General features: G+C 45.7%; 1 protein-coding gene across 2 annotated transcripts; it reads right to left on the bottom strand.

Annotated features, from left to right (window-relative positions):
* Nucleotides 1-80: 80 nt before the first annotated feature.
* prrc2c (proline-rich coiled-coil 2C) lies at nucleotides 81-26,495 on the bottom strand. 2 transcript variants are annotated; one of them, XM_036581553.1, is made up of 34 exons: nucleotides 26,038-26,492; nucleotides 22,477-22,647; nucleotides 21,754-21,931; nucleotides 20,541-20,653; nucleotides 20,191-20,316; nucleotides 19,776-20,059; nucleotides 19,255-19,334; nucleotides 18,458-18,597; nucleotides 18,261-18,348; nucleotides 17,789-17,972; nucleotides 17,004-17,574; nucleotides 16,597-16,769; nucleotides 13,508-13,778; nucleotides 13,159-13,372; nucleotides 10,370-12,802; nucleotides 9,540-9,700; nucleotides 9,246-9,400; nucleotides 8,593-8,980; nucleotides 7,821-7,906; nucleotides 7,414-7,608; nucleotides 6,978-7,226; nucleotides 6,655-6,747; nucleotides 6,360-6,461; nucleotides 5,931-6,117; nucleotides 5,588-5,794; nucleotides 5,201-5,322; nucleotides 4,546-4,688; nucleotides 4,111-4,345; nucleotides 3,812-3,919; nucleotides 3,337-3,540; nucleotides 3,074-3,177; nucleotides 2,776-2,902; nucleotides 2,416-2,640; nucleotides 81-2,216 (listed from the first exon to the last, which is right to left on the bottom strand). In XM_036581553.1, the coding sequence occupies exons 2-34, from the start codon at nucleotides 22,589-22,591 to the stop codon at nucleotides 1,956-1,958; spliced, it is 8,322 nt and encodes a 2,773-aa protein (XP_036437446.1). In that variant the 5' UTR covers nucleotides 22,592-22,647; nucleotides 26,038-26,492; the 3' UTR covers nucleotides 81-1,955. The 2 variants fall into 2 exon arrangements, with proteins under 2 accessions (XP_036437446.1, XP_036437447.1); XM_036581554.1 differs by lacking the exon at nucleotides 6,360-6,461 and having other exon boundaries at nucleotides 26,038-26,495.
* Between the last annotated feature and the right edge of the window lie 60 nt (nucleotides 26,496-26,555).

Below are 26,555 nucleotides of genomic sequence, written 5' to 3'. Positions count from 1 at the left end.
TCACCAGTAAACAACAGAAGGCACTTTGGGTTGATCACTTTCATTTTAAAGGTTTAAAAAAAGACAATAATGCATAGTTCTCATTTTTTAACAGCATATTATTTTATTAGTTTCTGTAACCAAACCAAGAGAATGTAAATAAGACCTTACATATTTTATTACAGCGATTTAACCCCTGTACAAGTAAAACAAAAAACAAAAGAGGAAAATCAATCATCCCTCTCTCCACTCATTCCTCTCCTGTTTGTTTCTCGTTTTGGAGGTCCACACTGAAAACACCTGTATATCTATAGTCCCCCTTTTGCCATAGCAACCTGAGAGGAATGGACTGGAGAGGTTAAAGGCCCAGCTGATTGAGGCCTGTGGTCATCACAACAGAAAATAAGTCCTTTATGCTTCTGAACTACAGTTCAATCTTTTTTTTTTTTTACCTCATCTTTTTTCCCATCCTTTCATGTTCATCTCTAGAGGCCGACTCGCATTATGAATTTTCATCTTTACTTTATCTTGCAGCTATTTTCTGAAGTATTAAAATCAAGCACTGCTGCTCAAACCCAACCCAGACCCTACCTGACCTCCCTGTGCTGAGACTGGCTGTTAGAGAGGTCAGGGTCCTGCCCTACGGCACTGTCAGCAGCATGGCTGGGTGAGTTGTGGCAAAGAGAGTGAAAGACTAAATAAGTCTGAGTTGGTTGGGAGAGAAAGTGAAGCATTTGAAACTCCTTCACTTGTATTCAGAAATCAGTGAAGGGGAAATTCTTGAGCTAATAGACATCAGTCATATGACTGCTCTGGAGTAAACTATTTTTTAAAAGAAAAAAACAAGAAGGAAAAGAAAAAAAAAAAAATACTACCTGTGGACCAAGTAGAACTGTATGAGTAATCATCGGTCAAACTGTAGATTGAAGTGGCGTCCTTATAAAGCCTAACCTTTGGCTAAAGATTCAAGGAGAGGTGTCGTACACATACATGCTCCCACTTTTTCAACAACTCTCTGTCAATAGAACTACAGAGAAGAAGGCAGGAGGCAAGGCTCACAGTGGAGACTGCAATCAATGAATCAATCGTCAAATCCATCAATAAATCAATCAAATCAGTGGCTCTAACAGCACATTTCTCTTATGGAAATCAAAAGCGCAAAGACAAGAAGCATTTGTGATTTAGCAATGGTTTCATGTTGTTTTTGGCATACCACTTTGTTTAGGAGAAATCATGTCATTATATTGGGAAGGAGAAAGTGAGCAGTGGCCATGCACGTGTGTGTGCTCACAAAATAGTGGGTGTGGATATCTTCATGTCTCTTACTCCGAGACCTTAACAGCAAGGCTTGTGCCAGAACACAAAAATTTTAAACAAAGATTTGTTCCTTGAAATCCAAAACACAAAAGGGGAGAGCAGAATTCCACTGCACAAATAACTGCCTGCTTATCACATCATTTTGCTTGCAGGAGGGTGTGATGTGAAAAAAATTATAGATTTATACCCATAATAAAAATGAATTTGTGCACTCAGCAGCAAATTAACTTTTCTTGTTGCTTTATATCTTAGCTGTACACTAGCCATGAACAATAACTGTTTTACTGCGTTTTATCTGTGTTTATTAAAAAAAACAAAACCAAAAAAACAAAAAAACAAAAAAAACAAAAGGGGGGGGGGCACAAAAAACACCCACGCTAGAGGCGCCAACAACCTAACAACCACCCCTCTACCCTATAGAGAAGAGGATAAAGGGGTCTGGAAAGGAGTGTAGCAGGATGAGGGCATGGTAAATGCGATGAACACACAGTACCTTTCAATCAGTATGCTACTGTTCATCCTGTATCCCCATCCTTCTCTCCAAAACCCAACCTTTCTACTCTCCAACAGGGCTGTATGTGCTCTAGCAGATCTCTGTCAAGTCCCACTATTCAACCATCTGCTCATCTGTCTGTCTGTCACGCTGAAGGTGGATACGTTTACTTGCCCTCCTCAGGTTTGATGGCCTGGGGCTTGATAGGGCCGGTCCGGATAGGCTTGGTTGTAGTGAGCGGTGTGGGTTTGTCAGGTTCAGCATGGTCAGATGGAGCCCCCTGGTGGTTTGGAGCGATGTTGTCAATGGGTTTGCCTGCTCCCTCCATACGAGTGGCCTTGACTGGAGCTTTAAGCTGCTGCTGCTGTTGCTGCTGCTCAGAGAAGAACTTGTGAGTGGACTGTAGTACCTCTGCTCTTTGCTTTGCCTAGAAGAGGGAAATTAAAATTACGGTGAGAGAAGATGCTGCCTACAGTTCTTAAATTATAGGCCTTTATCTGGCCTTTTGTTTATTTACTATACTGTAATCCTTAGAACCAAAATAACCGCTAGGAATATCTAATGATACTGGTTAAATTAACAATGTACTGTATGAACAACATTTCACAGAAGCACATGTTTGCTACCTTAAGGTCCTGTTCAGCCTTGAGAGCTGCTTGTGTGCCACGGGGTGCAAGAGGAGGCCCAGAGGGACCACGGGGTGGGTGCTGAGGTCTGGGGTGAGGCATCAGTCCCCCGCTCAAACTGGGAGACATAGGGGGACCCATTGGGGTACGCTGTACTCCTCCAGGAAAGGAGTTGGCGTGGGGGGGACGTACCAGTGGAGACACTATGTTAGGCTGGGACAACATCTGTTTGGTACAGGGAGAGGGAAGGGGGGGGAAATTCACAAGAAAATCTTTACAAGGTCATACTTCACATCTTTTTTTAGTTAAGCACATAGAGACAAAACAGCGAGTTAAGTATGAATGTTTTCAGTGGATTACCTGTGGGTTGAACTGTCCAGGGAAATGTTGAGGGATGCGCATGCCTTGTGATCCAGACTGGAACTGTTTAGGATACAGCATGCTGTTCATCTTACTTGACTGACTACTAGGGCTTGTGGAGCTTGCCCTAAGCAGAGGGAGGAGATTGATGTTGCAAGATGAGCTCAGTGTCAAAACAGGCTGTAGATTATGCATTACATATGAAAGAGGGGTCTCCTACTACTACTACAAGGCCAGCAACGTGTGTGTACAGACAGACAGACAAATAAATGTGTGTAACTAAAACTGTTGACAATACCTGTAAGGACTTGATGTGGGGGTAGTGCTTCTTGCACTGACTGGAGGAGTACCAGGTTTCACATCCATCCCACTGCCAAACAGCTTTATGTCCATTTCGCACATCTATCACAAACAGCATCTCAGTTTCAGTGAAACTGCTGCACGTTTTTTGACCATGTGATTTAACACTATACAATGCTTGCTATGAAAGTAAATTTTACTCTGCATGAAAGCAGAAGCACATTTACAAAGACACGAACATAAAACTGTGTCACTGTTTACCTTGTTGGAAGGCATCATGCTGTGTGTGTTCTGGCCGATGAGGCCGCGGTAGGACTGGCTGTTCGGGGGTTGGCGATTCAGGTTGGGTGGCTGGGCCTGTGGAGGGGTCGGTGGCAAAGACTGGGGCAAGGCCAACAGAGGCTGCCCCGCACCAGAACCAAAGCTTGGCAACGACAACTGCGAGCCAGGCATGGGGACCGTAACCTGCAGAAAGATGAGCATAAATTGTTTATTACCATTTATCATAAAATAAATAAAAAGTCCCTCTGCATACGGGCTTCAGCTGAATGTCCCAAATGGATTACTTAAACATGATATTTTAAAACAGCACTGTTGTTTTATGATGGAGAGAGACAGAAAGTCATGTTAGGATACTAGGGATTAATACCTACTGCATTTACGTCCAGAGGATGTATGCCCGCTATCAGCACATAACTATACTCTAATACAGAAGCCCTTCTGGAGGTGCCTTTACCTGTTGCAATGCAGAGCTGGGACTCTGTGTTGAGCTGTAGTAGCTATTCTGTGTGTGCTGCTGCACTTGTCCAGAGTAAAGGTTTGAATGTTGACTCATTCCTTGGCGCTGTAATACAACAGTAGTGTCCATTAGAAATGGGCCACAAAGAAAAGGGTCCTGTCTTCTTTAAAACATTGGTTTAGGAGTTGTTGTGCACAAAAACTGCCAAAAGACAACACTTTTTTTTCTAAACTCTGAGCTGTGCAAATTAAATGTTTAACTTCCAGATTTAAACAACTGAAGGCTGTAACGCTAACCTGCAGTATGTGTGTATCTATGAGCTGGGAGCCGCCTATTCCAGAGGGCTGGTTGAGCTGAGGTTCGAATAAGATGGGGATGTGCTGTGTGTTGGAAGTCTGCTGAAAGGCCAGGCTTGACTGGGGCTTGGCCAGGTCTGGGGGCTGCACGCCCGGGTAGCTATGTAGGGCGGTTCCTGAGAGCATCATAGGTGACGGCTGAGACAGGCTATTCTGCATGAATGCCTGCTGAGACCTGGAGAAAACAGATATCAGTAGGCCTCATTAGGTGCTTAATAAAGACAGCGAAAACAAAGGACATGTTTGGGATGCATTACCAAATACAGTGACTACAAAACATACAGGATGTTTCAGGAAAAGAGAAAGCAAAAGACCTGTAGAGCTCTTCATGTTCATTATCTATGAGTGATTTGTCAGTAGTGACATTAAATGTACCTGTAGGGCTGTATGGAGGAACTGAAAAGGTCTTGTGGCTGAGAGACTGGTGGGCCAGTGCTGAGGCCAAGCTGGGCTTGGTGCTGGGGCTGACCCTGCAGGGGGGCGTAGATGGGGATTGGAATCTGCTGCACTGCTGTAGGCTACATGAGCACAAACACAAGCTGTTGTCAAAAACAAATGTAATGTACAGACTACACAGACTTGCAGTTCACACACAGTGTAATATACAGACAAAAGATCAGAACATCAAAGCATAAGAACAATATAAACATATATCATTCTGTCTTAAAAAACAAAGATAGATGAGGAGAATTCAAGTCAGGTCCTGGAGGGCTGGGGTTCAGGAAAGTTTGGTGATTTCTCTGCTCAAACACTCAAAAGTGGCAATTAACAGATGAGTTGAATGAGGTGTGTTTAAGCAGTGAAGTCATCAAGCTGTGCTGGACACCAGCCCTCCAGGACCAGAACTGAACAGCCCTAGCATAAGATTACCCTAATCAGAACAAAATTATAGTAATACAAGTTTTGTAAGAAAATACAGGTGAGAAATCCTTGGCAAAGCATCAGCTTTACAGACACACAGGAACCTCCCCAAACACGCAGCTACATGACCAACAACAGAGTATTAATACTGAAAGTAGGCTGGAGGCACCTGTGAGAGACCAGGCTGAAAGCCCTGCTGCTGGGCAATGGAGGGAGGAGCCAAGCGAGGGTGTGGTGTGCTGAACAGGTGACTGGTGTCCATGTAGAACGCTGAGATTTGGGCTGCAGAACCTACACACAAGCAAATACAAAGTACACCGACAACAAAATTTGAAAAAAATTAAAGAATGAGGGAGCTGATTACTTAAGTACAGCACGGTTAAAATTAGGGAAATAAATCTTCCATGAAATAAATCACCAGAGTGATAAGCCAGGTATTGTTACTGCATACAAGAGAATATGTAATTTTGTGCAGACATATGTTGATACAGAGACATTTGAACTTTTTTTATGCGCATTTATGCATTTGTTTGAGAGCATCATGCGAATCCTGTACCTGCTGCAGACTGGGAAACAAAGACTTGTGGGGTTTGCTGCTGCTGCTGCTGTTGGGGTAACAAGGAGGGCACACAGCCCAGCTGGGAAAAGTTGTTGGACATCCCAGAACTCTGCAGCTGCTGGGGCTTCACTTTGCAGATGTTGGGAGGGTCAGACGCAGATGTGGTCTTGGTGCTCAAAGATGACGTGGTATAGGTGGCCGAACCTGCAGAAGTAGAAGGCTCATCATTATCATCTACATCCTGATTAGCTGACCAGTCAAAGGCAGTATTAAGCAACTTAACATACAATTACATAGACTGATACACATCAGATTCTGTGCTTTCAGCTTGGAGGCTTACCTGACAGTGATGTGCTAGGTGTAACTGAGGCCACAGGTATCTGAGGCACAGAGGCGCTGGAGAATGAGCTGAAAGAGGCACTGCCTGCTCCTCCTCCACTGGTGATGGGGGATGCAGAGGAGGTGACAGGAGAGCTCTTCTCTCCCAGACTGGGAGAGTTCTCCCATGCCTTACGAGCTGACTCCATCTGTGGAAATGGCAGAAATGAGCGAAAGGTTATGCGTGCTTCTGACAGATGTCAACAAGATCAACATATATAGTGCTGCACTTGACAGGGCTTGAAAAGTAAGCAGTTGACAGACATTGCACAGCTTTAAAGAGGAGCTTTCTGAGATTTCTCTGGCCAAGCATTATAGGACTGCACTCCTATCTGAGCGCAGTTGCTTATTGTGCAGAAAAGTCAAGATAGAGGGTGCACAACCGCTTCACCTTCAGTGTGAGGTCCACTGTAGCAGGAGAGACAGTGCTGAGGCTGGAGCTCTGCTGTAGGGCTTCTCTACGGGGCAGAGGCAGAGAATGAGGCAGCGCCACCTGGAACAATACACACAAGGAGGGGAAAGAGACTTCACAATGTGCAAAACTGACTTGGAATCACAGTTATGGCAATGGGCAGAGAGAAAGAAGAGCAAAAGCAAGCAATAGAAAAGAGAAGAATCATTGAGTGAAAACAGAAGAAGAAAAAAAAAATAAATAAAATTTTAAATGCAGTTGTACTATGGCTCACATTAGCAACCAGGCTCTCCTCCATTTTGCTCCCTCCGGTGGGCACAGTATCAGCCAGTGAGGAGGACGGAGTAGTGTAGTCAGTAACAGACTCCTGCAAAAAAGAACACCAATGTCACTCACATACAGAACAATATACCAAAATGACCTAATAAGGAAGGTTTGTTTCTACATTCAAAACTATCCATCAAATAAATTAAATGGGATAAATATTTTAAATTAAAAAAATACTCTTACATAAAGATTGTGAATATGGCTGTCTTTACTCAAACATAAAATAAAAGCTTTGTAAATTCAGTTATAGAGGTTCTGCCAGTTCCATACCTTGGAGCTGCTTGAGTACTCAGCTGAGGGGACTGTGATCATGCCCTCAATATCTCCTCCAAGTTCAGGAACTTTGTCTTTAGCAGGGGAGTTAGAGTCTCTATCCCGGCTGCCTCCAGGGCCACCCTTCTCCAAACCTTCTCCATCTGACTGGCGGCCATCTTTGGCCTTCCGGTTCTTCAATGAGCGCTCCTTACCAATAGGGCCTGGCTTGTACTCCTTCTGCTCTGGAGCAGCAATATCAGGCAGCTGGTGGACAAATATGGTCAGGGATATAGCTTAGGGTCATAAATACTGTGTTTCACAGTACAACACACATATATTCTGTTGTGCATTTAGGTATGTTAGCATGTAGCAGAGCACTTGACGGCCTTTCTACGGTTGTGTGTGTCCCTGTATACCCAATTATGACAATGCGCATGTGCGAATGTCTTACTTTTTGTGGTTTGATGGGCCCAGCACGAGGTTGTTTTTGTCTCTGCTCTTTTGGTTCAGGTAGTTTATTATCAGATGTTTTTTCTAGTAACGCTGGTACTCCATCACTGTCTGTGCTACCCGCAGATGAGGGAGCTCCAAACTGTATACTCTCCATGCCAAGTTCCACACCACCCTCTGTTCCAGACTTCACACCCTATTACACACACACAGAATGACTTAAGGATCAGTATTAAGATGCAGGGGTGCACATCTTAGTTTAGTATGTTTTGTGGAACCCTAAAACTGCAACATATTACAGCTGAAATCCTGTATTGGTCCAACCGGGCAAAACACAGGTTAAACTATGGAGCACACATAAACATGTAATTAGTGTGAATTACACAACACAGACTGCACTGCACTCACTTCAGAAGCCACGTTCCCAGTGAAGGAGGTCAGGGGTTTATTCCACGCACTGACTGAGGGTGGCTGAGGAGGGCTGATGGGTCCAACTGGAAATAAAGATTGACCATTAATAAAGTTAAAATGACATTATGACACAATCAATAACTAAAATGATTGGAACCTGCTCAGTAATGTTTTGACAAGTGATGTTTAAAGCCTTTTTCATTTCATCTATCAAAAACAAAAGGGACATTGCAAATCAATACATTTTTTTTCCTAACTGATCACCCCCTTATTCTATAATGAAACATTTCTATCCTGATGGGAACAGTCTCTTTCAGGACGACAATGCCCCAATCCACTGGGGACGATAGATAACTGAAAAGTTTGAGGAGTATGAAAATGATGTTAACCAGGAGTGTCCAATCTTTTCTGCAAAGGGCCGGTGTGGCTGCAGGTTTTCACTCCAACAAAGCAGGAGGTCATCTGATGAAACGTTTAAAGACTGAGACCAACTGATTAAACAAGTAGAGTCAGGTGTGCTCCAGATGCTTTGGAGTGAAAACCTGCAGCCACACCGACCCTTTGCAGATAAAACTGTTCAGTGATCAGATCAACAAAACTGAAAACCTAGGGAAGACTTTGGATAAATGTGTCAGATGAGGTGTTAGCTCTTCACCACAGTCAAACACTAACTGAGGCAATAAATTTAGGAAAAACCCCAAAAATCCTATTAAAAAGCACAGTAACCACAAAACTCCCCAAAAGCGATAAAAATTTTTAAAATGCTTACGTTTCTTGACATCCGGGAGCACTGTGGAGCCAGCAACCTTATTCTCCCACAGTTCTGTACCCAGTGTGCTGTGCGTCTGGGTCTTGGTAGAAAATTCAACAGTTGCAGCAGGCAAAGGGGCCACAGTACCCTCTAAAGGCTGGGAAGAGCTGGTGCTCTGGGCCTGAGCAGGAAGGCTGTGCTGGGACACAGAGACAGCTGGCTGTGGCTGAGACTGAGGCTGCTGAGGAGGTTGAGAGGGAGCAGTCTGGGTCTGATGGGCTGGTGTTGCAGCCTGCTGCTGAGACACTGCTGATGCTTGCTGTTGCTGCTTTTTGGCAAACCGTGGAGGCAATTTGGAGCCGCCTCCACTTCGACCTTTCTCCCCTGAACTCTTTTTATTCCAGTTCTAAAAATAAAATGCACAGGATTATAGACTTGCATCTGGATTGAAAGAGAGACAAATCTTCATATCTGGGAATTACAAGCTTTATTCTAATACAGTATAAGTAAGTAAATGTTCCAAGTCCAAGCCCTCCCACAGAATGGTGCATTTCATAGGTTTTACACAGGCACAGATTGTATTAAGCATGTTAAGTCATTCTTTACTCAGTTGTGACTCAACTGCAAACTGTCACCATAAATGACTACCAAACAAGTATTTCTTCGCTGACCTGTACGGTCTGTTCCTCTTTCTTCCTCCTCTCTTCGTCCTGCAGACGTTTCTGCTGTTTCCGAGACACAACCTCTGTGAAGCCGTCATCATTAGTGTTGGACTGTGGGTCCTCCAGCGTTGTCACCTCTGGATGGTCATCAATGATTACCACACCTGAAATCATGAAAAACAAAGCAGAGTGAACCACTGTGCTTTAAATCATCTTAAAGCTCAAAAGGCTGACAGTGCACCGAAATGCAACATTTAACTGACTTAAAAACAGAGCTGGCATTATAGAAGATTAATCACTCACTAGCATAGTTATTAAGGTCAAACTGAGACAGAGCATTCTCCTTCTCCTTTGGTTTCTTCACAGCTTGCTTGGCCTCCTCTTTGCGACGGCTAGTTGCTGGCTCTTTACTGGCCTTCTGACTTGCTCCCACCTGGGTGCCCTCCGCACTCTGAGCTGCAGCACTACAGAGACAAAACAACAAAAGGCTCAATATGAAGAGTCAGTGAGAGAAATGCATGGAAAACTCACTCAGAATTCAAATGTCAAAATTGGGAGAGGGGAACAGCAGAGCTAATGTAAGTAATAAGGACCCCTGCAATGCATTTACATTAAAATTTGTTAAAGAACAAAATGCTTCAGCAAGGGACTTCAGCAAGGCGGCAGGGAAGCAGCACTACTCTGATTAAGAGGGTGTTCTTATTAAGAAAATGCACGAGATGCATGGCAGTCTAAAAAAAATCTGTCTATATTTAGGCACCTATATTAAGAAAACCATCTGCAATTAGCACAGGACATATCACCCACAAATCTGGATCAAATGAAGGTCTATTAAAAGACTGACTCTCAAAGCTGCATCCCCAGCATTGCACTTACAAGGCACTACAGAAATAAATAAGTATAACCTGGGAGTCTATAACCCCCAAAAAAATAAATAAATAAAAAAAATAATAAAAAATTTCAACATTACTCAGACAAAAATCAATCAATAAATAAAATACATTTTTTTGGTTAAAATATTGGTGACTGCAGCTCATTAGACCCTGAAGGAACCTATTAGGCCCTGAATAACAAATCAACAGAAACATCAGAAATGTCTTTTTCCTTCAAATGACAGCAAATAAAGCACTCACCCTCTGCGTCCAGATTTGGCTCCTGACCCTCCCCTGCGCTCGCCCTTGCCTCCTGGGTATCCTCGGCCTGATTTGGCCCCACTATTGCCTCTGCGGTTCTGTCTGTCCACGGGCCTCTGGCTGGAGAAGCTCCTCTTGGCTGAGGGAATTGCCTCACGCTTTGGAGTCACTCCTCCCTCAGTGGGGGACTTGTTCTGGGCTCTTGTAGGTTGAGGAGGTGCAGAAGAAGAGGATGCTGTTGCAGCAACAGCTGCTTCCAGCGCACCCTTCCTTTCTTCTCGTTCCCTTCGCTCATTGAAGTCACTGCTTTCAGAAGCTGTTTCCCATTCTTCGTTGGCCTGGTCTGAAGAGTTCTGATTTGACAGGTCAGGTGATTTGCTGCCAGCAGCAACCACTCTAGTGGTTCCCGTTTCAGGGAGAACCGTCTCTGTGACAGGAAGTTCAGGAGGACTGGGGGCAGCAGCGACAGGTGCTGGGGTGGCAACAGCGGCACTTTCAGGTAGAGTGACTGGTGTTCCAGGAGCTTTGGACAGTGTTGGGGAAACAGATGCAGGTCCTGGGTCAACCAGTGCTTCTGCAGCTGCTGGGGCAGCTGCTTCACCTGCTATGACTGCTGCTTCTCGTTCCTTAAGGCGTCTGAAGCGTGGGGGTTTGTCCTGCCTGGGAGGTCTGGCAGGCCTGGGTCTCCGAGGTCTCTCCCTTGCGCTTTGGCCCCCTTCTCTCAATTTCTTACCTTCATATTTAGGCAAGCGCTGTTCAGCCGCCATGCTGTCCAAACGAGATGTCTCTGCTTCTTCTGGTCGGAAGGTCTCCATGGGTTTGGAAGGCCCTGGCAGGCTCTCCCGTGCTCCAGCCCGACGCAGCGGAGCTGATCTGGGTGCTCCCCGTTCTCTGCCTCCTCCTCTTCGGCTGTACAGTCCCCCTCTACCACGTCGTGATGGTTCACCCTTTGGCAGAAATCCAGGTTTAGGCCGGCCCTCCTCTTCAACCCGAGAGCCAGACTTGTCTGGTAGATGCCCAGGCCCAAAGCCTGAGGCAGCTTTGACAGAGGGGCGAGATTCTGGTAACTCACGGCGCAGGGGTCTGCTGGGCTTAGCACTGGGCTCACGGTCAGAAGGGCCAGTGTCGCTGGCAGACTCTCTGCCTTCGCTTTCCGAGTCTGTGTCTGAGCCTCTCCTGCGTCTGCGCTTGGGCAGCACTTCGAAGTCTGAGCTTTCACTGCGAGTCTCGCTCTCCTCACGACAGCGGAACCCTGTACCTCCGGCAGCTGTTAGCAAGTCTGAGCGAGAACGTGGCTCTCTATATGGGAAGTCGCCTCGACTTCGCCCACGACTACCCCTCCCTCTACCACTGTAGCTGCCCCTGTAACTGCGACCACGCGAGTAGTATTCCCCTCGACCGCGGCCTTTGAAGTTTGCATCGGAAGGCCAGTCAATGTCCCTATCAGCCTCTCTGTCCCGCTCACGGTCTCTTTCTCTCTCCCTCTCCTCTCTGCGGTAGGCTCTAGGTGGCAGGTTGGACTCTTTACGTGATGGTAGTTTGGGTTCGGAGCGTTTCTCACTGGGAGGAGGCTTGCTTGGTTTTTCCTCTTGAGTGTTGGCGGTACCTGCTGACTGTGACTCTCTCGCTTTGCTGGCACCTGCAGGCGCTCCCTCTTCTGGTTCGGCCACACTCTCCTTCTGATTCTCGCTAGAGAGCTTTTGTCCATCAGACACCGTGGCTGCAGCAGATAAAGGGGCTTTGAAGGTTGACCCTTCCTTTTTTGGTCGCTCCCCTCGCTCATGACGCTCCTCTTTCTCTCTCCTTTGTTCGCGCTCTTCCTTCATGTCCCGCAGGACAGGTTTCTTTATCGGCCCAGACCTCCTAACTGGCCGCTCCCCTCCTGCTCCATCTCTCCTCCCTGCACCTGAGCCACGAGAGCCCCAGCGCAACTCAGCCTTCTGCTTGTTGGATGCTGCCAGTGGTAGCTTTTCTGCTTTGTGCATGCTTTCAACAGCAGTGGGTGGAGTTGCCCGGCTGTTAAGTGCAGGTCCCGGGCCGAAAGGCTCTTTTCTACAACTATCCTCTAACCGTTCTGTAGCACTGGGGAGATCCAGGGCCTTTTGAGCTTTGGAAACTCCTTCAAACCTGGGCTCTTCCACTTTGAGTGAGTGGCTGGAACCTTGCGAGATGGTCCTCTTAAGAACAGCCTGCCCTATGGACTCCACCTCCTCTCCACCCGAGAGTGTGGCTGTCTCGGGCTCAAAGGAAGAGATACCTGGGGTCCTGTCTGTCTGCAGGAGACCTGGCACCTCTTCTGAGACACGGCTGAATGTCGAGAGAGGCTCAGAGGAGTCCCTGAAAAAGTCACTCTTGCTCCTAGGCTCCAGGGAGCTGTGTTCCTGGGGATAAACAGCTGACAGTCCTCTTTCCAGCTCCAAACCAGCATCAAGTCTGACCATAAAAACAGAGGAGTGCACATGAGATTAGAAGCTCTAATTTAAAGTTTTACATGATAAACCTTGCTCCATTCATTAAAATCTGGACCAACAAGGATGGATCAAAAGTCTGGAAGGTTTCAATGGTTATATATTGATGCAGATGCCAGCTAAAACTTAGACATTAAATTATCAGTTGTAATTATTGGTTGCAATTTAATATGGGACCCGTTATTGTTACAATAATGGTTTTAACCATGTTGCAATATTGTACATCACTAGAAACTACAATTCATTCATGTGAAAAATTAAGATGTTAAAACCAACTAGTGTAATCAATTAAACGTTTACAGTTACATCCAGTTTCCCAACCTGGGCTCCTTGCAGTCCTCCCGACATTTAGGGGGCGTGGCAGAGGGTAAGGGCTCAGCTGAGGGATAAGGATCAGAACCCCACACCATCCGTGGATCACTAGGCATTCCATGCTCTCTGACTGGTCGGGTCAGATGGTCAAAGGAGTCAGAACCAGAGCTGCTGTTATCTGTGGGCTCTCTCCGGACCAGCTGCTTCGGAGGCATTCTGCCTGCTTTTGAAAAAAGACAAAACCACCTTAAAATAAATGTAACACCAGAAATACTCCAACACATAGGTAAATAGAAACTTTATTTTTTTCAGGTTTGAGAGCAATTCTGTTGCCATTATGAAAATAATGACAATCTACCTGGATGCATGGGTGGCATATCCATAGGAGGGCGTCCAGACATCATGCGTGGATCCATATATGACTGCATCATCAGCCAGCGTGGATCAAAGCCCATGGAGGCCAGGTGTTGGTGGTGAGGACCCAGCGGCTGATAGAGAGATCGATGCTGGGGAGGAACTGATGCTCCTGAGGGGGACACTGAGCCTCCGCCACTCTGTTGTTGTTGCTGCTGCTGCTGTTGTTGTTGTTGCTGCTGCTGCTGTTGCCACTGTTGTTGTTTTAACTGCTCCTAGGAAAAGAACACAAGGTCTGTCAAAAAGCAGTGAGTTTTCCTGTGTGCGACCTATACGTTTCCCAATTATGCCCACTAACTTTGACTTTCACAGGTCAAATGCCCCCTGGAGTCTCTCTACACACTGGTTGTTAATAAGCCCCTAAAATGTTCAAAAGTAAAGAGACATCTCTTCTAATTAGTAAACGCAGCTACTTTAAAGTGTATCCATTGCTGACAGAGGTGGTTGACTGCACACACAGCTTGTATAAATCTCCACAGTCGAGCACTGCCAATAGAATTGGATGATCTGGAGCAGCCCTACATGAGCCTAAGGTGAAAAGCCGTTCCATAACATCAACACTGATTACCTGATTAGCCTGATTACTTGTGGCAAGTAAAAGACTAAGTTAGAACAGCAGCACTGAAAAACTTGACATTGACTTTTTCCAGGAACATTTTTTTCAGTGAACATGCTAAATTTATGTTGCTACAAAAAGAAAACGGTCTTATCCAGTTGAGTGTCAAGTTAAATCCCCCAATCAGCTTGTGGGCAAGATAGAACAACGCTGCTAGCTTATCAGGACCTCTGGACAAAACAAACAAAAAACAAACAAAAAAAAAACAAAACACTGATGCGCCAAAAGTAATGGGACAGACCCCCCTAGCCCAGCGAAGTGCAGCAACTCGACGTGGCATCGATTCCACAAGTGGACGGAGGACGTCGGGAGGGATGTTGAGCCATCCACAGCTTCGTGGTATTTGTAGGTGCAGGATCTTGGGTGTGAACAGACCTCTCCACCACATCCCATAAATGCTTGATCGGGCTCGTGTCGGGCGAACATGCAGGCCACACCATTTGTCGGAACTCTGCAGAATGCTCTTCAAACCACTTCTGCAACTTCTGCACCGATGGCCCTGTGCATTATCCTGCTAAAATATCCCATCATTTTAGGGTGTACATGAAGTCCATAAAGGGCTGTAAATGGTCACCAAGCAGTGAAACGTAGTGGTCATTGGTCAATGACGTGCTTAGGTGGACCAGGGGACTCAACCCATGCCATGAGAACACACTGCACACCAGTATGGAACAACCAGAAGCTTGCAAGGTGCCTTGTTGACAACTGTGGTCCACAGCTTCATGTGGTCTGCGCCACACGCAAATACTACCATCAGCCTGAAACAACTGGCACCGTGACTCACTGGAAAACACCACATGTTGTCTGTACTCTGAGGTTCAGTTAGCAACCTCACAAGCCCAGATGAGGGTCCAGTGTCCAGTGTCTTAGTGTAAACAGACACTCTGCTGGGTCTTCTGCTCCCAGATCCCATGAACGCTTAAGAACGCTGAATTGACTTGCAGGATATGCGTGTGGGGCCTCCTGCATTGAATGCAGATGTGAGTCGCTTGTCTGCTCGCAAGGACAATTCTAGCCATACGCCGCCAGTGATGATCATTAAGCACCCATGGGCGGCCACTGCACTGTCCACTGTGGCTGGTAATGGCTTCTATGATGTATTCCCGGTACGCGTGACACTATGGATTGAGGAATGTTAAATGCTCGCACAACTTCGGAAATGGAATGTCCTATCCGTCTCACACCAGCTATGACTTGCTCTAACTCCGATAATTCATGCCGCCTTACCATGAGCACGGTGGTCAGGGTTCAACCTTACAACATATACAGGTGTGGACGTTCCCAATCAGTCGCCCGAAATAAAGCCACTTCATAATCAATTTACATACTGCTATCACATGACTTTTGGCACATCAGTGTAATTCTAATAGTACAGAAGACACTCTTGTCCTCCCACCCTCACATTCACATACAGTACTAAAAAATTTTTGCACTGGAGAAAGAGCTCATACATATGTAATTGCTTTTATTCTGAGATTAAATTAATGGCCCTAATGAGATTTTTATATGTGTACCCCATTTACAGCTCAAAAAAAAAAAAAAATTAAGCAAAAATGTGTTTAGGACAGTGAACTTTGTTGGAGGGGAAAAAATTAATGTTGAACCCTGATTACAGAAAAAACGTTGGTCTACAACCCACTGAGCATATGCCGACCAGACAATTCCTTGAATCTGCACTTTATCTTTGTCCATTTTATCAGCTCTTAACACAATACTAGTGCATTTTGTAGTTCTACAATTGCAGATCAGTCCATCTGTTCTTCTGCATACTTTGTTAGCACTCTTACTTTGTTCTTCAATGGTCAGGACCCCCGCAGGACCATCACAGAGCAGGTATTATTTGGGTGGTGGATCATTCTCAGCACTGCAGTGACACTGATATGCTGGTGGATAAGACACAGCAGTGCTTGCTGCAGTCTTTAAACACTGTCCACTCTATTAGACACACCCACCTTGTTGGTCCACCTAGTAGATCTACAGTCAGAGACAGTAGCTCATCTGTTACTGCACAGTTTGTGTTGGTCATCCTCTAGTCCTCCACAAGCAGTCACATGACATTGCCTATGGGACGCTACTGGCTGGATATTTTTGGTTGTTAAACTCCGTCCAGCAGCACTGCTGTGTCTGATCCACTCAACACACGCCAACATGCCACCACAACATCTGAGAATGATCCACCATCCAAACAATACCTGCTCTGTGGTGGTCCTGGCCATTGAAGAACGACTACAAAGTGCTTCTATAAGGTATGTGGACCAGATAAAATGGACAATGACTGCAGACAGGAGATGCACTTAATGAAGTGGCCAGTTGGTGTATGCTTGAAAAAAAGACATTGCCTTGTTTTACACATACGACTTCAAGAGAAATAACGGTGAAACAGAACAAACAGACCACGTCTAACATGAGGAATATACCTGCTGTCGGAGGAAGCGAGGTGGCAGAGATTTCTGAAACTGTTTGGAGTATCCAGAGGTGAGTGAGGGACGGACAGTGGTCCCTGCCTCAGCCTCATTTTCCAGCTGCTGATGGGGAGCGTCCTCATTGCCAGAGTGATCCAGCCGAGGAAGAGACAATTGAGGCTCTTCCACTGCAAAAGAATACACAAGTTACTATGAAACTTTAATTCAAATTTCCATTGTGTGGCTTAGGGCAATTCAGAGGTTGCAAAGCCTCTTTTGTTTGAAAGGTGCTCTACAGGTGCATATTTATTATTGTTGTTTCTATTATTTAAAAACCGCATGTTATGTCCAGATAACAAGAGTGACGGATGGTGACAGATGACAGTCTAGCCTATAAGACTGGAAACTTTCCATTCCCTTACCTCTGCACTCTTCCGTGGTAAAGTAGTCTCTCATTGGTTGTCTCTCCACCTGCACCTCCTCAGTTACAGCAACATCTACCTCAGTCACTTGGGATTCCTGAACAGTCCTGTGGGCAGGAGGGCTGGGTTGCCTAGGTGCAAACTGTGGCTCCTCCTCCACACTTGGCTCTGGCCTATCATGAGAAGGCAAGGGCACAGATGGGTGGGGATGCTGCAAAGGACCAGCCTGAGAAGTTGGGGTTTCACTGGGCAGGTTAGGCACGATTTCAGTCTCTTCTGGCTCAACACTGTGAGCTGGTGTAGTTGCTTTTGTAGTCTCTGTCGTAGCAGCAGGTCGAAGTTTCTCATTGAGGCGTCTGAGTTTCTCAGCACAGGCGGCCAATCTTTGCTCCTCCATATGCCTCTCTTCTTCCTCACGCCGTCTCCGAGCACGTTCCACAGCCTCAGAAAGTTCAGACTGCTTCTTCCGTCTTTGCCGCCAGGCCTCCGAGTCATCCTCAGCGGAGGCTGTGGTGGATGGCTTTGCTGCACGAGCAGCACCACTTCCTAGAGAGCGCCCTGCTGCCTGACCCTGTGAAGATGATTATATAAAACTGCCATAAACTTCTTGATCAGCTTCAGACAACTTGACTATTGGTAAAACCAATCTCGTCCAGTGTAACGTTTAAATTCTCATACACAGATCACAGTGGTTGAATGTTAACATACATTGCAGCAAAAACTTCTTGCAATGACAAAACATTTTTGATCCAGATTTTCAATGAAACAAGAATTGTGTTCTTTACCTGGTAGTCTGGGGATGGTCCTGTTTTGTTGTACTGAGTCATACTGCCTGGAGAGGGAACTCTAGGGTCCACACTGTCTGCCCATGCGCCTTTGCTCTCACTTTTCTCCTCCCCTCCCTCTTTCCAGCCTTCCTGAGCATCGGTGTTGCGTGATCGCATGCGGTCCACCTTACTCATCCATTCCCTGAATGTAAAAACAGGGATGTTACCTCCCACATTTATAATTCAGTCCTTTCACAATTCATTAATGGCCATGACTAGAACCACAATATGCTGAAGTCACAACTGCTTTTGCAGGAAAAAGTTTTGAGACAGCTTAAACAGTTGTCCAAGGTCATAAAAAGAAAAGCAAAGCATTTAAGATTGCCATTGGTTAATTAAACTGACCCCCCTACCCCAGCCCTTATTCAAAGGAACTAAACAAATGTCACAATTATACTGATTATTTACCTCCATAAAGACAAGTACTCACCAGTTGTCTCCTTTCTCCTTAGCTGTATGATTCTCCTCATCATCACTGAAGTTCAGCTTCTCTGTGTAGTCAACTTCCATTTGGGCTCCTGTGGACAAATGAAAAAGGTAAAACCTAACAGACAGCAGTACATTACATTAGGTCATAAACAATCTCTATACTGGTCTCAAAGTAAAGACCAAAGAGAACTGACTCACCAGCCCAACCCTCATCAGCATCTGTGTCCAGATTGTCAAGCTCCTTCAGCTCTGAAGCACTAACAATAGAGGGTCGGTCTGGATCCTGCAGCCAGGACTGAGGAGGAGGCTGGGAAGGCCTTCCACTCCCCCGTGAACCTCTGAAGGAAGAAGGAAGAAGAAAGGATATAAATTGACCTTGAGGTTGAAGAGGGTTGACAGAGTTGAGAGGACGTTTTACAAAAGGAGCAGTTACACACTCATAACTCATTATATTCTTTTCAAAAGTGAATTCCACCCACTAGTTAGGCCTCCCCCATTCACACGATACTACCAACGCTAGGAGGGTGAAGGCTAACACAGGCTTCCTCCAAGACCTGTGAAGCCAGCTACTGCATCTTTTCGAACTGCCGCTGACAGCTGAACGCACTCGGAGGAAAGCGCCAACCACCGGTTCTGTTACATCAGCTAACAGGCGCCTGCATTGCGTTGAGTGCGAAGTCAATTGTGTTCTCTTGGACTCCCGGCCATGGATGGCTATAGCATCACCAGGGATCGAACTTGTGATCTCCTGATGATAGGGCCAACGCTTAGACGGCTGCCCCACTCGGGAGGCCCAGTGGCATACTGTTTGACTTAAAATGTTAGGGTTTAAGGCAACCAAGGATCTTTGCAGAAAACTAACACGCTCAGTCTGGTGAGAACACAAATCAGTTTAACCAAAAATGATTAACTGGTAATTTGTTTACTGCAACATGAACTGTTGTTCTGACATTAACACGTATCACACGCCACTTAAGATAGTTTGGACTACTTACTTTGATCCATCTTGTTGGCCAGAGAATCTAAAGTTTCCTTGCACAGCTGGATATGGCATACGAGAATATGGAGGGAACATCTACGGAAAAAAGTATGACGTTAATTTCAAAAACTATATTATAATGACAACACACTTTCAAACAGAACTGCAGGGGAATTAAAAGGGGACTGAATAATTTAACAAAATTAAAAGAAAAAAAATTAAGCATGTTTATATAGTTCAACATTAACCTAATGTAAAGTAAGCACAGAAATGCTGATTTAACAACATGGCTTGATAATCATCTTCAACTGTTAAATGTTTCATTTAGTATGGTGCCAATTCAGCAGCCAAGACACAGCCCAGAAACGTGCCTATAATGCTCCGCATTTGACGCCAAAAGGAAAACAAGCAGAGAGCTGCCAGCCGGGAGGGTTGTGAAACCAGCGAGTTACCAACTAAAACAGCTCATAATACGTTCTCTTCACAACTTCTCTAAATATTCACAATATGACAGTAGAGAATCAACTCATCACTTACATAAGGTGGCATCATGTTCCTAAACTGGGCATGGAACTGAGATGTTACACCTCCAGGTGGCTGCTGTCCACCATTGACTTTGTGCTGGGAGGCAGGAGCAGAAAGCCTGTCTCTGGCATCTCTCTTTTCCCCAGTGCTGTGTTTCCCTTGCTCATCTGAGTCCCCTGTGGGGGAGGGAGTGCCTCGACCCACCCCCGCCTCCTCAGAAGCCTTGCTGTCCATCTCCGAGGGGCTGGGAGCTACATTCAGATTTCTACCCCCACCCTCCCGCCAGCTGCCCACATCTACGGAGAGAGGAGAATGAAGCAGAGAGAAAATAAATAGCGGGTTTTCCTTAGTGACATTTCATTTCTTGAGGGTTTGTTTTTTGTACAACAATGTTGACATCACAGTCTGAGAGAGTTGCAGAACGTACTCTGAGGTCTGAGGCTGGGGCCTGGTCCATAGGGCTCTTCCTCCTGCTCGGCCGATTTCTCTGCCTCACCTGCTGCCTGCAGGCTGGGGAACTCCTGGTGGAACTGGCTGCTTATTCGTGGACCTCCTATTTAGGCAGGACGTTTGTAATTAATTCACAGAACCTTCATCTGTCCTGACAGTCAGCACAGCATATAAGAGGGCAAATTAAAGTTTACATTCATGTGTAATGCCAAATGACAATTCACTAGACTCTCCAAAAGGCCAATTTTCTGTCAGCTACACTTCAAAGGACAAGATCTGAATTTTTAAGCATTCTCTAGATACATGTGTGTGCATGCTATGACTAACCATCGAGTGTTCCAGACTGCTTGTTGTTGGCCCAAGAGCGGCTAACGCCCAGAGAAGTGTCAGCCGCCTGAGGAACAGCGGGCTTTGGCTGTGGGGGAGGGGTCTCCTGCTGCCTATAAACAATAAAAGAGAGAAGAAAACCATCAGACAAAAACCTTTATGCAAATGTGACACTGGTAATTATCAAAACTGTAAACAAAGAGAGATACAGATACTGAATGGATGTTTTGGGTTTATTTTTAGAGACAGCTGAGGAGGAAGCAAGAAAGGATCTAATTAAGGAAGATGATTGGAAAAAGGGAGGACAGCATAAGAGAAAAACATAGGAAACAGTATTTGCCCAACTGGAGAAAGACGATCACGTTACACTTTGAAACAGACCTGCCAACAATGCTTCTCACCCCTTCTATCTCCTTCTGTACCATGCATTAAACTAAGAATTGGCATTGAGTATAATCAACGTTGTGTTGAATAATCAATTTTTATATATCAGGATCTGTGTATTTTGCTGTAAAAGGCTTGATACTGGAAATGGTTGCTATAGCTCTAACACAGTCCACAATACCCCTACATGTTACTGCTGCTCCATTTAAGGTGGAACAAACAAGTTTAAAGAGAAGCTGACAAATAAGAAGCCAATTTCGGCCCCATGGAGAAAACAAGTCTCAGCATCTATTTCTACCCACAGGAATCAAGCAGACACTGAATCTCAATGAGTGAAACAAGTAACTAATAAAGGATTCTGTACTGAAAACGTATTGCATCGCGATTCAAACATGAAATATGCATCGTATTGTGGAATTTGCATAGTTACATCTCTATTTGAAATTATATATCTTTTCAACCTAAACAGTAGCTAGCCACTAGTTACCATCCAAAAGTCAGATTCAGAGTTTATTCACCTTTAGTTTTCTTTCTATTTTGCACCTATGAGGGAAAACTAAACATCAACAGTCACTGCAGCTGACATCGTCATTACTGAAAAATCACATAAAATAAAATGACAACCTGCACCATGTCCGGTATTCTGCTTTCCCCTGTAATGTCATTCATCATTTTCTCAAAGCAGACATTTTACCTGCTCTGGTTTATTCATATCATTTTTTATTTGAATTTTTACACAGTTGACCTAGCATACTTGAGGTGATTCATGTGACTTATCAGCAACAACTGTGCAACCACAGCTTTTTCCTGTTTGTCTTGTATGCTGTACCGTTCTTCCCCAGCCTGGTCCTGTTTGGAAGCCCAACCACTGCCGTCCTTTGGGACGATGCTGACGTTGGGGTCGTTGCCTTTGTTTTCTGCCTTTAGGCTGGGCAGGTTGGCAGGAGGGGGCATACGCCGACTGACTGCGACTTTCCCCAAACTCTGGAGCCCATGTCTGGCGGCAACTGAAAGGAAATATGTGAGAAAGGATTACTTTCAAGCCCACCCAAGGCATGAAGTTAAAAACTGATAAGATATGAAAATGCAGATTTACACAGAGTGCTTTGGCAACCCAGAAGATGCAATACACCTTCATGATGAACACAGAATTGCTCACAAAAACACATACACTATTGCCTGCTCTCCTAAGGCTCATAGGAATGCATGGTGGTGACTCGATAGGACAAAAGGCCGCTTATTTGAGCGGACGATGCTCTGGAGGAAAGCTGGGGGTAAATGAACCAGGGGAAAAAGACTCCCATCCAGTACTTCACATTCTTCCCAGATGAGCAATGCTTACTATAACAATGTGTGGCTTCTTAAGCAAACCATCTTGAGATTAACATAAGCAGCTCGCAGTTTTGCTAGTCTTAACCTTTATGCAGATGAACCTCTATAACTGTGCAACAAATCACACTGCACAGACCAAAATGGCAGTTTTCTGTGCATTTTTTCAACTGCCCATCATTTAGTGATTTTTACATGTTGAATTGTCTGCAAAATCCCTTACCTGCAGTTTTCTGGGTCTCCAGTGACTTGCCCTTGTAAGTGTTGAAGAGGCTAAGGGTTGCATACTTGGTCTTGCCATCCTTTGCCTTGGTGCTCTGCCCTGACTTCTCTGACATTTCGCTGGAAACTCATTGAGTCTGGTCCTCTGGCCTCACCCCTCAGAACCAGCCGCCTGCAGGGAGATAGAGGGAGAGAACAGTGTGAGCCTGATATTTCTGTTGTGACAGTATGGCTTAAAGGTGAGTCAGCAGGTCAGGAGTGCCTCAGACTGCTTCCTGTCGGACACAGGAACAACATAATGTGCAAAAGTGAGCGAAAAAGAAACACAGTAAAGGTGAGTTTCCATTAACCCAGGCTGACTGAAAGGATAGAGAGTTTCGCTAAAATGTCTCAATAGTGAGTTTTTAAAGAACAAGCTGATGCGTTGGCTTTCAAACCATTTCATACTATCCAAAGTTTCCTTCTATTCCTTCATTTTCTTTAATACTCTGCTTTCCTCAATTGTACCCAAATGACCACATCCTCCCAAATTTCCTTTCTTTGGGAAAAATATAGCAACAATGTGCTAAGATATGTTTTGCCATCTGAAATACAGCTAAAGATATGTGCAGCTTCATAACACTGACATTAATCAATGAAGCATGTCATGTTGCCATGCCTACAGGTGGACTGACGAAGGTGGGGGTCGGAGCGTCCGAGAGCCACATGGAGCTCCATTCATAATTGATGTGGTGTCAAACACAGAGAGGGGCCAAAGCCAAGTGACAGCAAATCATGGGGATCAGGGTCACCTCAACAAATAAGTCATGCCTAGTTATTAACTCACCCACATGCTGGATTTACTCCAACACTTCACTCAAATACAGAGACACACACAGCTGACACACTGCCTAAGTTTTCCAAGTTTCCAAGTTTTGTACTGTATAGCTCAAGCATCACTTGAAAAAATTAAATTTAAAAAAAAAAAAAATTTTTTTGCACATTTCTTTAAAAAGAGAACAATCAGTCATCAGGGCCAGGGTCTTATGATGAACTTGGTCACAAATAAATTGATCAGGTGACTGAGACTGCGTTTCTAAGCTGTTCTAAGTTTAGTTTTTCAACAAATGACAAATCACATACACTTCCTGGGTGATAAACGAAAGTGAAAGCTTTCATGTTCATACAGCCAGGACTTCAGACTAGAGATTTTATCACTGGTTAACAGAAAACCCTAAAACAAAATCATGCAGACATATCTTGCAAGAAACGTATTTTAGATTAATATTGCTATAATTATCATTTCAACACAGCCCTTGACTCTTGCTCTCTTTTTTTTTAATAAATGTAAGGCTTCTCCTTCAGAGAACAAAACAGTGTTTAGTCAAAGGTTGGAAGGGAAATTGGGGAGATAAGAGGCAGATCCTGAGTCTGAACAGACCACTACAGCACAGAACCAACCAAACTCAGCCAGACAGACTGTAATGGCCTTAGAGGCCAGGAGTCAGGCAAGTACACTGGCTGCTAAAGCGTTGCTACTGCACTGCGGCCAGAGGGACTAGGGTGTCCTTCAAAGCTTTCATCACTTCACCGGACAGGGGAGAGTCCACTGCGTCGGTTTGAACAGGGTTATGCTTTCACATGCATCCATGATATAACTGCATTAGTAACAGCCCAATTGATCCTAGACTGGCGGCATCTTGCTCCGAAATGATGCGGACCCCAATCACCAGTGTTCAACATAATCAGCAATAAACACATCAGCTTCACCTCAAAGAATCACGATGCAGTTTATTCACCACTCAGCATGAATACACAGACATCACAGATGCTCTCAAGGGACAAAAAAACATTAATGAAGCCACTTCAATCTAAGGAGGTGCTGCCAGATCAGGCAGTTTGTGGGCACTAGAAAGAATTTACTTCTTGGTGTGAGAACACACAGAGGGCTGGCTGTACTGGTACTAAATTAGTACGGAATAAAGGTTACTTGAAATGGAAAATTTGTTTCAGAAGCATTTCACTTAATATTAACATGAAGTCAAACCAGGATTCGTCTCAATGAGCAGGACATTATCTTCAAGTGAGCTGAAAGGCTTCATCCTCAACCTTCATTCAATTGAATTCAATTATTCAAGCAACAAAAGGGCAAATGAGGTTATCTATTATTTTTCTCATCCTTAATTCTACCTTTTTTTAAAAAATTCCATTGGTTTCTATCCACCTGGTAACATCTGTCTCCTGAATGAACGCACCAATCAGTGCCTACACACCCCTGAGCAATCAGCAGTATTGAGCTAGTGCCCCTGGGGGACAGGCAGAAGTCAATATCTCTACACTAGATTGCCAGGGGTCCTACGACAACTACAGTTACTCTGTAATACAGGCATCCCTCAGTCCAATGAGACTAGATGTTTAAAGTGAAACAAACCCCAAGGTATTGGAGCTCTGTCAAATGTGTTTTGCTTACTTCCTCAACATCATCACTGCCTCGGTTACTTTGCCTACTTTGAATAAGTTTTTACTCAGACAAGGAAGTAATAAGGTGAACGCTCGTCTGCTCATCGAGGTCTTCCCTGCTTTGCCCCTGTTCCTATTACAGCAAAGGGGAAGATGAATCACGTCTCATCTGTTCCTGCTTCTGGTGGTGACTGAGCCTGGAATGCCCCTCATTATGGCTCCACCAGAGCGCAGACAGAGCCTTACTGTATATACTGTACATGGAGTTTGCAGTTGAACCTCTAATTACTGCATCGCCGTAATTCAGAGCCAAGAAGTGGCTCCAACAAACAGGGCAGAAATCTGCAAGAACAGGCAACCTGCCTATACACTGTGGAAAGCAAACATGGTCAGGTCGCCTGCGTCTGGCTACCTGGAGCAAACACGTTTAAGCGCTGAGAAAGAACTGAAATCATCAAGTGATTCTGTTTCATGCTCGCTTTATTTAGAAAAGCGGTTAGTTACCTTCCCAGCTACCGCAGCATTATTAGCAACACAGCTGAGATCAGGGTGCGAACGGGGGGCGAAAGGGTCTCCGCTTTAAATGACACTGCAAATACATTTTCGCTTGCTTTTGGATACGGTTTTAGTTGTTTCCAGGCGGACACAGCTATGCCGAGGAGAAACCGTATGCTATAATGTTCAGTAAGGGTGGGTCACGGCGGCCCGGTGAGGTGGCCTCCAGCTCTGAGCCCCATTTTAACAAGTTTCCCCTCAGCCTGCTCCCCTGCTCGCCTCGGCCTAAAGGAAGCCAAAACTCGCATACAGCACCACACACGAGCGCCCAGCGCCGTAAACGACTGATGTGACAAAACGGGACTAACGAAGTCTAGCGGTTTCGTTTCTGCGCCGTGGCCCGATCAAACCCCCGCAGGGCGCTGGCGTTAGCCGGGCTCCTCTGTTCTCCCGGCGGTGTGGCTCCGTTAGCGTTAGCGGCTCGTTAGCTAGCTTCTCCAGCAGTGCTAGTTACACCTAGCGCCCTCACATGCTGCCTGGTTCGCCTCGGTGATGTTCGAGCTCCCCGCCGCCCTCCAAACGACCGCTTTAAAGCGAAACGTGGAAGACGCTTCGTGCTCGGACTCACCTGTCTCCGCCGGTCCCGTCTCTCTCTCTCTCTCTCTCGTTCGTTCAGAAAGGCCGCTCTGTGCGGGTCTCCCGGCCCGCTTCGCCTCGAGCCTGCGTGTGTCTGTGCGTGTACCTGTGTGTGTGTGTGTGGCCGGCGGTGGATTACAAAAGCTATGCTATGCTATGTTAGCTTAGCTTAGCTCCAGCCAGCAGTCCCACTCAGCCTCTTCTACACGCGAGGCCGATGCCGCCGTCCCGCGCTCCTGCGGCGGCCCTTCTCTCGCTGCTCTTCTTTTAACCGTGACCTGTGAGAGGTGAAGAGCGGCGGGCCCGGTGTGGCGAGCTGCTCCCGGTCGTTCGGCGGTGTGTTTTCTCCGTCCTCTTGCCCCGTTGTCTCGTGTGAGACTCGCCGGTCTCCTGCAGTCAGAGGCCCGCGGCCTGACGCTCGCTCAAAGATGGCACACCGCCAACACACGGCCGTGACGTCACCGCGCCCGAGACGTTATTTGAGAAGCAGCGCGAGCGGCGCCGTGCCTG

Source organism: Colossoma macropomum, unplaced genomic scaffold, assembly GCF_904425465.1.
Source record: "Colossoma macropomum unplaced genomic scaffold, Colossoma_macropomum, whole genome shotgun sequence".
NCBI lineage: Eukaryota > Metazoa > Chordata > Actinopteri > Characiformes > Serrasalmidae > Colossoma > Colossoma macropomum.
Note: the sequence above shows the minus strand (reverse complement) of the source record. Positions and strands in the feature narration are given on the sequence as shown.